Here is a 10669-nt window from a genome sequence, read left to right on the forward strand (position 1 = left end):
GGGAGGCTGATGAATAGATAATAGATCCTTAACTACCAATAAACAGTAAGCACCAGCCAAGAGTATTAGGATGTGATCATAATTATTCTGCAGCCGCAGCCAATGGGAGGAGGAGAACTCAGCCCTAAAATCATCCCCGGACCCAAAGGTAATCGCGAAAATACGGACAAGGCTGGAACTGGAGACTTGCTCCCCTGTCCCGTTTGCAAGAGCCCAGCGTGTCCCAGCTTTGCATAATGCAACTGCTCTCTGCTTTGTTTTCAGCACCGCACGGTGCCAGGAGTGCAAAGAGGTGAAGGAAAAAATACATAAGTTTGGAGGAGGAGGGAAACACATTCTCTCACTGGGAGGAAACCTTTTCAAGGTGGGGCATCTCTCCGGGACACCCCGGGGCTGCCGGGCTCCTTGCAGACCAAGGTAACCTCACCCGGGCTGAGAGGACCCGAGAGGTGGCAGGGAGAGGGGTTGTCACGCTGGCAGAGGCGCGTTAACTTCATCGAGCGATCAGAGCAGGGATGCAGCAGCTCCCCCCCCCCCACCCCCGGCCAGCCCTCGGCGCCCGCCCCCGTGGCGGCCGCCCCCCCAGCACCCAGGGGTGTCCCCCTGCCCCCCTACCTCGGCTGTCCCCCCTACCTTGTGCGCCCGCGGCCGGCGGCGGGAGGGGAGGGAGGGAGGGAGAGCGGCGGAGCGGCGCCGAGGGCGGCGGAGCGGCGCGGGCGCGGGCGCTGCGCGGGGGCGGCGGCGGGCGCGAGGCTGCGCGGGGCGCCGCGCTCCCCCCGCGCTGGCGGCGCGCTCCCGCCGCACTCCGTTCCGCGCCGCGCCGCGGCTCCATCCCTCCCGATGGCGCTGCCCGGCGCTCGCCTCCCCTCTGACGCACTTTAAAGAGTCTCCCCCTTCAACCTCAAGGCGAGTAATAGCGACCAATCATCAAGCCATTTACCAGGCTTCAGAGGAAGCTGTTTATGTGATCCCAGCACTAATTAGGCTCATGAACTAACAAATCGTTTGCACAACTTGTGAAGGGGCCGATCACATCCATGGATTGTCTTTGGACTTAGGGAGGGAGGGGGGGGCGACCGCCTTTTCCTTGCAGGAGGGAAACTTCTCTCAGCAACTTTTTTTGTGTGTGTGCGTGGTGCGTGTGTGTCTTCCTTTTGGGTACCGCTGGCTGCCGCTGCCTCCTTTCCTCCAGCCCCTGTCTATTTATGTGTGTATCTATCCCTCCTCAAGTCACTCCCTGCTGCAAACTTCCCCGGATCGCCTCCCGCGCACCAGAGAGCCAGGCAGAGATTTGGTCGGGGACTCTCGCCGCGGCAGCATGTTTCAACCCACACCCAAGCGGTGTTTCACCATCGAGTCGCTGGTGGCCAAAGACAGCCCCTTGCCCGCGTCTCGCTCCGAGGATCCTATCCGGCCGGCGGCGCTGAGCTATGCCAATTCCAGCCCGATGAACCCTTTTCTCAACGGCTTCCACTCCACCGGCAGGGGGGTCTACTCCAACCCGGACTTGGTCTTTGCAGAGGCCGTCTCCCACCCGCCTAACCCGGCCGTGCCGGTCCATCCCGTGCCCCCTCCCCATGCCCTGGCCGCCCACCCCCTGCCCGCCTCGCACTCCACGCACCCGCTCTTCGCCTCGCAGCAAAGGGACCCCTCCACCTTCTACCCCTGGCTAATACACCGGTACCGGTATCTGGGCCACAGGTTTCAAGGTACGTGCAACTTTTCTTTTCCCTCTTGTCCGCCCCGCCATCCCCCAGTCCCAGCCGGGCTGCCCGCGGCGCGTCCCCGCGGCTGGGTGGTGGTTGCCCGGGCGGCGGGTGGTGGTTGCCCGGGGAAGAGGGGGTCAGCCGCGCTGCCGGAGCTCCGGGCTCGGCTTGCCGGAGGGTCTTTTGTGTGCGCCTTCCCCGCCACCGAAGTTCAGGAGCTGTCAGGGCCCAGGGGTTTGGGCTCGGCTTTCTTCTTGTTTTTTATTTTCCCTTCTTTTTTCTTTCCCTTGGAGGAGGGGGGCAGGCAGGAAGGCAAGGCCGGCTGTGGCTTCTGGGTTTGTTTCCTCTGAAGAAACGGGGATTAAAATCAGGGGTACTCCGGGTGGATATTTTAGTTCTTGTGGGTGAAAAGCAACAGAAGTGCCGCGAAGGAAACCGCCTTGCAGAGGGGGAATGGAGGGGTAGCGAGTTTGTGTTCCCCCAGGAAGGCGGCCGTGCCCGCTCCGCGCCGGCCTGCCGGGGCCTTGGCCGGGGCCGGGCCCGCGGGGAGCCACCGCCGCGGCGCCGCTCTCACCCAGGCACACCCGCCCGCCGCGCAAAATCCGTCCCCCCCCTTATTAGTGGGGACGCAGAGAAATGAAACGAATCCCAGGGAAGGAAAAAAAATCGCAGCGCAGGAGCAACCCTAGGAGTTGGGGCTGCGGGGGAAAGCGAGCCGAGGGGAGAGAGGGCGATTCGGTGTGGAGGGACCGGGCAGGCAGGGAGAGCCTCCGAGTTGCCGAGTGATTAATAACCAGTTGAGGGAAAACAACCAAATCCAGTGGCGCACAATCAATAAAAACCCCCTCGTTTAACCCTTTGCAACCGGCAGCGTCTTCTCCGAAGGGTGAGCTGGTTTCTCCTCTAAAGGGTCCAATTTCTATCTCTTTCGTTACACAAAAAAAATCAGCCCCCGCTCGAAGGGATCTATCTGCCTCTTTGAGTATTTTTATTTATTATTTCCGAACGAAAACAAACCACCTGCAGTATGTAATTCCCCGGCTTCCTGCAGCCGAGCCGTTGCACCCGGGTTGGAAAAGGAGAGACTCTCTCCGAAGCAAGGCGGACAGAAATACAAAATGGATTATTACCCTCTCAGAATAAAATTACAGGTTTCGCTCACCAAATTATTTGTCACAGTCATCAGGCGATTGGTAAAGAGCGGTAGATGAAAGGCGGAAATGTCCTGGTGTTGAGCCACAGCCTGATTTCAAACACACCCTCCTCTGCAACGATTTTTAATGCACTTACCGAGAGAGACCCTCGATGTGTTTGCCCCCTTGTAAGGACCGGCCCAGAGAAGTGGCAGAGCGCCGTCCTGGAGGGAGAGCCCCGCAAAAAAGTCCCCGACTACTGCCCCCTCCTCCCCGCTGCTGCAAAGCTCGGGTTTCCTCCCCGCGGCCTCCCCGAAATTTGGTTGCTGGTTTCCCCGCGGTTCCCCGCGCCCCCACACCGGACGGAGCATTGGGCAGAGGCCGGCGGCGCGGTGCGCCGCATCGCCGGGGAAACCCCGCGCCGGGGAAAACACCGGCAAAACGAAAAGGAGAGAGAAGAAAAAGCCGACGGCAGGCGTTTGGGGCGAGGGAAGCGCGGTGAGGCTGGAGGGAGCGGGCTGGAGCTGGGCAGGCGCTGGCTGGCTGCTCCCGGAGCGCCGCGGCCGGCCGCGGAGGCGGGGGCTCGGCCGGGACCGCGCCGCTCGGTTCAGCCCCGATCGCAGCGCCAGGAGGAAATAAATAAGCAAACAGACAAGGGAAGAGTTGAGGATGACGGTGGGTAAGGGAAAGGAGCACTGCTGCAGGATGAAGCCGCAGACTCCGCAGCCGGGCTCTGGCCAATTCTTTAACTTTTTTTTTTTTTTTTTTTAGTGCTCCCAAGGTTGTGTTTTAGTATTTGATTTTTTCCCAGATGTTCTGGAGTCCTCTCCTTCCCCTACTTCTTCTCTCCATCTATTTCTCGAAGGAAAACTAAATAAAGGAGCTTTCTGAAAATAACAAATAGATTTTCTCCTGCGGGTAATGGTGGGAGAAAATAAATTCTGCGCTAAAAAGTCCTCTCGAGTGGGTTTGGGAGAAGGTGTGTTGCTAATCTCTGTTTTTCCCTGTTACCCAGGGAATGAAACCAGCCCGGAGAGCTTCCTATTGCACAATGCACTGGCCAGGAAACCCAAACGGATCCGTACAGCTTTCTCCCCATCCCAATTACTGAGACTGGAACATGCCTTTGAGAAGAACCATTATGTAGTAGGAGCAGAGAGAAAACAGCTGGCGCACAGCCTTAGCCTCACGGAAACTCAGGTAAGGGGAAAGCTCGGAGCGGGCATCTGCGGCCGGGGGTTAAAGCGAAAGTACTTGGACGCACCTTCGGAAAACCAGCCGGGCGGCCCTGAGATGCGGGTAAAAATACCGGCAAATTTTCTGGGAATTTAGGCCTCTAGATCTAATCCAATGGGGTGGAGTGAGGCGTCTCTCCTCGCATGCCTCTCCACGTGCCTGATTATTATAAAACCTTCTCTCGTTTACGGGAACGATCGCCTTTGTTGGAGGCCGGCAGGGCCTCCGCCGGGCATAGGAAGCTCCGGTGCTCTGGAGGCGGTTTTGCTCGCACCGGAGAAACCCCAGCAGAGGCGAGGGGTAGCATGAGCCCCGCGCCGATCGGGGCGGGTAGCAGCGACAATTTCGATTTGCAAATGAAAGGAGCTCCTGACCATTTTTCTGTGGGACTGGTGCCACTCTGAGAAATAGTTGAGTGTCGGGAGTGTGTGTGTGTGTGTGTGGGAAACAAAAACAAAAGGGGGGAAAGAAAACCCTTTTGATGCTGGGGCAGAAATAGAGCTTATCAGATGATTTTTCGCTCATTTCTAGCCCTGCGTCCGGCAGCCGCGAAATAAGGAGCCAGTTCATGATGGCATAAAGTTCAAAAATAAAAGCAGCGAAATTATTAACAACAAGGAATCCCCTTCCCTCCCCCCTTTGGCTGGCTGCGGTCCAAGAGTTCACCGGAGACTATTTCGGTTGTCTGTTTGGAGGGACAACCAGAGACTATGTCGCGTTTCTGCTCCGCGTGTCCCGACCGAGGGTCTCCGCAGACCTCGAGGCCGGCTCCCGCCGGCGGCGCGGGGACCCCCGCGAGCGACGGGCCGCGCGGGCGGGGTGGGCGCGGGCGCGGGCTCCCGCCGAAGCCCCCTCGGGGCCGCGGCCCACGCTCCCCCGACGGCAGGGATCCCCGGCCGCCGCGCCGCCGGGCCAACGGCAAGGGTATTTTTCATGCGGTTTTCTCATCGCCGGAAGAGAGGCCGGGGTTTGGGTTTGTTGTTGTTGTTGTTGCTCTGGGTTTTTGTTTTGTTCCTTTCCAGGAGACTGGTAAAAAGAGGGCTCCAAATGGGGATTGTCTTTGCTACAGTATGTGGCACTGTACTTTAAAAAAACAAAATACCCAGCCGCAGCCTAGTTCAAAGTTCCCAGTAAACAGAGCGTTCTCTGGGAGGATTAAGTTGTAACACTTTTTTTTTTTTTAAACTCCTTTTCGTGGGGTAAGTAATAAAGAGGTTGGAGCTTTTGTTTTAAAATGTCTCCCCAACAAAACAATAAAAAGGGATCGCCACTTTCATGAGGTTCTCCGAACAAGGGACCGGTCACAGGCTTATTTCCACTGGAAAGCTGTATTTAAGGTGGTCTTTGTGCTGCTTGATTCCGAAGCTGGTTGGGGTCTTTTGTCCGGATGTCAAACCCCCAGTCCCCTACAAATGAGCTCTCTTTTGGGAGATCAGCGTGCAGAAATGAACCGTCCTCCCCTTCAATTAGCAAACTAAAAGCAAATTAAACTCACCCCTTGTTCCCCGCTCAGCTTTTTAATGGGGGACTTTTGGAGAATATGAAAATGCAGCAGAGATGTGTGTCCGGCCAGGCAGGTCTCTGTTCTGAAGAGGCAGCGAAGCGGGTTAAACCAGCTTATTAAAATGCTCCAGTTCCCTTTTCCCCCCTTGCTGGGGCCTTTATCAGGCACTTTCAGACAGAACCAGAGTCTAAACTGCTTTAAAAAAAATTGTTTACCTTTGGCCGCTACAAGGAGCGTGGCCAACCCTGGAGATAGCTCCCAGATCAATACTATCTGTAATTAAAGCACTGAAGTCAGCTGCCGGATGGTTAAGTCAGATTTATTCGGCTCTGAACAAATTCAGAGCGGCATTTATGACGGCCCTTACAGGTTTCGCCTTAATACGATTGCTCCTGGACGGCAAGTCCGGAGGAGCCGCTCAGGGAAGCGCCGAAAGTTTTAATGTTGGAACTTTTTGTTCCATTTTACTCTATTTTCCGAAAGGAAAAGATCTCTCCCCGCCACCTCCCGCCTCTATCCCGCCGCCCGTTACAAAGCCCGAGGCCTTCGCTGTTCTTTGGGCGCCTCGATCCCTGCTTTGCGCCGGCCCGCGTCGGCCCGGGACCGGAGCCGGGGCCCCCCGAGCGGCGGGGCGGCTCGCAGCCGGGCCGGCTCGGCCTCTCCTGCAGCGGTCCCGGGAGCACTTTCCAGATGTTGAAGGCTTCGGGACACTTCGGCGGGAGCGGGTGGCTCCCCCCTGCCCACCGCTTCCCCGACGGCAGTGTTTGAATTTTGAAAGTTGTTCGCCTCGAATCGACCTTTTGTTTTTCCTCCATTAGATCCTTGGCGCAACATGCGGGCAATATACAGGAAACTCATCCATATTTATAGGCGGCGGGTCCGTGCTCCTACCGGCCCCTGTGCCAGAGGTGTGCACAGGAGGCAGCGAGTGCCTGTGTTTCTGCACATCCGGATATGCGCTCGCTCACCCCGTCGGGCTTTGTGCGGGTGCCTGCGCAGACACACGTATGTCTAGCACGTCTACGGAGTGTGGATCTATACACAGGCATCTGGATGACTCTCCATAGTTATCTGTACGCACGCACGTCGACACAGAGGCATGTATACCTGTGTGCATGTGTTTGCTCTGTAGATGCCTGGACAGGCACAGGCGGAGGTGCCTGTCCCTTTCCATGAGATGCTCGGATAGCGCCGGGCCCAGGCCCCCTTCGCCCCCCGCCAGGCTGGGCCGCGGCGCAGGCCGGGCACGGCGCCGGCAGCGCAGGGAGCCAGCAGCGCACGGAGCCCCTGGGCACGTCCAGGGCAGCGGGCGCCGGGCAGCACCCGTGTCCGGGCAGGCGGTGGACTAACGCCCGGTGCCTTTCCCCCCGCAGGTAAAAGTATGGTTTCAGAACAGAAGGACAAAGTTCAAGCGGCAAAAGTTGGAAGAGGAAGGCTCAGACTCACAACAGAAGAAAAAAGGGACTCATCATATTAACCGGTGGAGAATCGCCACTAAACAAGCCAGTCCAGAAGAAATCGACGTCACGTCGGACGATTAAAAACTGGCACTTTTGGACTTTTCAAGCCAGCCAACCGACCAACAGAAAGTGTTAAAGGCTCACACACACCAACGTGGCGGTGCGGGGAAGGGACACCGAGATCTTCAACAAAATGAGATTCCCGACTAGGAGGGCAGCTGAGAGCGAGCGAGAGCGAGACTGCAAGAGGTCCAAACTGTGGCACTGCTGGCACAACTCTGGCAAAGGGGATCTGTCAATCAAAGGCAAACCACCGAGACGAGGTGATTGACAGGTATTCCGTTTCTCGCAGTCCACTTTTAAAAAACATTACGTCAAAAAATTAAAAAAACATTAAAAAAATCTTAAAAAAGAAAAAATAAAAAAACAAAAATTCCAACTTACAGGACATTTTGCACTTCACAGTTTTTTCCGTCTTTAAAAGAAAAATTTCCATAAGCAGCCAAAACCCACACCTGTTTCAGAAACTTGAATTGCATGTGTAAAGCCGTCTGGGCAAAAAAGAAAAAAAAGAAAAAAAAGGAAAAAAAAAGGAAAAAAATTACCCCGGTTCCTAAAGACAAAAATGAATTGTAATTTTTCCCTTTAAGACAGGTTCTGTGTGCTTTTTAATTTTATTATACGAGAAATGTGCAGTCTGTAAACATTTTATGATAACTTCTGGCGTCAAAGTGTTTGTGAAAGCTAAATGAAGTAGCGGTAACAAAGCATAGTGTTCCTTCCGAGTGGACAAACACGGTGGGGCAGGGGAGGGACGGGGGGGGGGGGGTTGGGGCTGGTAATGACTTCTGCTGCCAAAAAGAAAAATCTAATCTAATCTATTATCCACCCCCCCCCAATAAATCCCCATTGCGAAACTGGATGATGATTATTTTTAAAAATAAATAAAGCGCAAACCCAGCGACCAGGTTTGGTGGTGGGGATACCTCCCAAGCTGGGAGGATGCAGAAAAAAGGGACTTAAAATCGCCGATTAATTTTTTTTTTCCTAATAGCCATTTTCATTGGGGCAATTTTCAAGCACTGACCTTATATTATTCCGAGATTATAGAGCTACTAAAAAAAGTGACAAATGTTTCCTTCATGTCTTCTATAACAGAATGTAAATATTTTTGTGTTTTGTGTTTAATTTGTTAGAATTCTAACACACTATATACTTCCAAGAAGTATGTCATTGTCAATATTTTGTCAATAAAGATTTATCAATATGCCCTGAAATGTTAAGCAATATATTTTCCCACTCCCCCAAATTTCTCGGAAACTGATAGTTTTCCCCGTATTTTTAGCTGCTAATTTTGTGCGGTCGGAGCCTGCGTTCTCCTGACCACGCAGCGCATTCCTGAGGCGATAGGCGCATTTTCTTAATGAATTCACTCGCTTGTAAATAGACCTCTAAAAATAAGCGGCAGAGACCCACTTGCTGTAAATAAACACCTTAAAAAAACACCAAAACAAACCCAACCCCTTCCCTGGTTACAACCTGAAGTGCAAACCGACTCGTAATAGGAGGGTTAAACAATTTGGTCTTCAGCAGCCGCAGTCAGCTGAAAGGGAAAGTGCTGGTACAACGGAGAATTCCTTTTCAAAAATATGTATTTTATTTTGCGGGGAGGATTTTTCCTTTCTTTTAAATTCCACTCCCCCACCCCGGTCGTTATCATGAGGAGCAGTTTCTGGGGAGCAAACATTGCACCTCAGCTGCTGCTCTCCCCGCTACTAAAGGGAACGATTCTGGCTGGGTACGGCATAAAGCTCTAACATTAAAGAAGGGGAAAAAAGTTGCTATGGGTCCTTGAGGAAACTAGCTGGTTTTCTGGGGGTACACAGTTGTTTTTTCATGCTTCATTTGCTCCTTAGCCTGATAGACTGCATTAATCAGTTTTATTTCCATTGATAGAGAAACCTCGTCTGCTCTGTTCGAGCTACAAAGAATCCTGCAAGCTTTTGTGAAAGTGCAAATCAGTTTAGGCAATTATCATACCAGGAATATGAAGGGGAAAGAGGAGGCATTGCCCAGTGGTCTCCTTTAATCTCTTAATCCGTGGATCCAGGGGGGCTAGTTGGACATAATTTAGGACAATCTGACTACCCTTTACACTGTGATAAGGCGAAGTTACAATGCACGGCGAAAATACGAGCTTTGTTAAACATCCTGCCTTGAAAAGTTAAGATTAGACATTCTGTGCACGTGTTGGCTCTATCGGGTACTATGTAAATTTTTTTTTAAAAAATCCGATTTTATTATTTTTTTAACATTGCTCCTTATACAATCCTGGTGACTTTCCATTCATTACTGCTACAAATATGAGAGAGGCCGAGGCAGGGTTAGGACGCATGTCGCAATGCAGTCCCTTCCATTTAAACCTAGGCTAATTATTTAGCAGAGCTATTCCCAAGGTAAACTTCTCGTTACATTTCCCCCCTCCTTAAACAGCTGATTGTGCAGATCTTGAAATGAAGCAGGCCGCACATTTCACCTTAACTCGCCTAAGTTAGCTTGCGCTCCACTTCAAACCCATGCAAATAGGCAAACATTAAACGGATCGTCGCTGAACAGCAGACTTGGGCCTTTCTAGAAATTGTTTCCCATCTTGATAAAAGGCTTATTTCTGCAGGAACCATATATTCCCCCCCCTCTTTTTTTAAAAAAAAATGTGAGGAAAGAGAGGGAGAGAGGGAAAAAAAATTAAGCGTCCTATGTAGCGTAACAGCAATAAAATCTTCAGAGAATGCCATTAGCTTTGAAAAAAAAAAACCCTAAAAGCTTTATTACAAACCAAGCTTTGAAAATAGGGGGGATTAGGAGTCTGAAAGGGTCCCACAATGGTTAGAAGAAAAGGTTTCATGCTAATGAGGTTAATGCCCTTTGTATCTCAGGACTCCACAACTTCATTACTCCCTATCTCCGGCTGCACCAAGCGGCTCAGAACACTGCAATCCACTCCAGCTCTCCCCTGCCTTGCCTAGAGAAGGATTTGATAGCAGCTCTGTTCAAACTAGATAATTATATCTTTTCAAGTCGGAATTAAGATAAAGAAAGTGAAGCAAAGGCGGCTAGCCTTGATCCACTGCAAACAAATTTGGCGCACTTTCTAGTCTCTCTCCCCCTGCCTCAATAGGCAGGACAGTCAGCTTATTAGACCCTCATTTGCTTTATTAATTCATCTATTTAAAGTGGCAGGATTAGAGAGAGGGAGAGAGAAGGAGAGTCTAATGTGGGACAGTGGATGCCAGGCAACGTGGAAATATAAATATTGGCGAGATGCTATCCGAGCGGGTGCTTAAAAATACATTTTATATTAAATAACAGAGAGGGGTGGGGGAGGGAGGCTACATTTCGGATGGCGAATTGCAGGCTCGGCGGATTTTTACTGATGTTTCGGATGAAACGTCCGTGCCTGCTCGGAGCCCTTCCGATCAAGGCCTGGCTGCCCTTCGCGGCCCGTCGGAAGGCCAGGCGGCACCTCGGAAAGCCTGCTGCTCCCGGGCCTTGGCGGGACGTGGCCAGGTGCAACGAGCGGGCCGGGCAGGGCTGCGGAGCGGCAGCGCAGCCGCCGAGCCCCGCCCGCTC

General features: G+C 52.8%; 1 protein-coding gene across 1 annotated transcript; it reads left to right on the forward strand.

Moving 5' to 3' along the window:
- The first annotated feature begins 1318 nt into the window (after positions 1–1318).
- On the forward strand, positions 1319–7410 carry EMX2 (empty spiracles homeobox 2). The gene is made up of 3 exons (XM_013948676.2): positions 1319–1709; positions 3855–4039; positions 6953–7410. Exons 1-3 carry the CDS (start codon positions 1319–1321, stop codon positions 7118–7120), a joined length of 744 nt encoding a protein of 247 aa, XP_013804130.2. The 3' UTR covers positions 7121–7410.
- The last annotated feature ends 3259 nt before the right edge of the window (positions 7411–10669 follow it).

This window comes from Apteryx mantelli, chromosome 7 (assembly GCF_036417845.1).
Source record: "Apteryx mantelli isolate bAptMan1 chromosome 7, bAptMan1.hap1, whole genome shotgun sequence".
In the NCBI taxonomy this organism is placed as follows: domain Eukaryota; kingdom Metazoa; phylum Chordata; class Aves; order Apterygiformes; family Apterygidae; genus Apteryx; species Apteryx mantelli.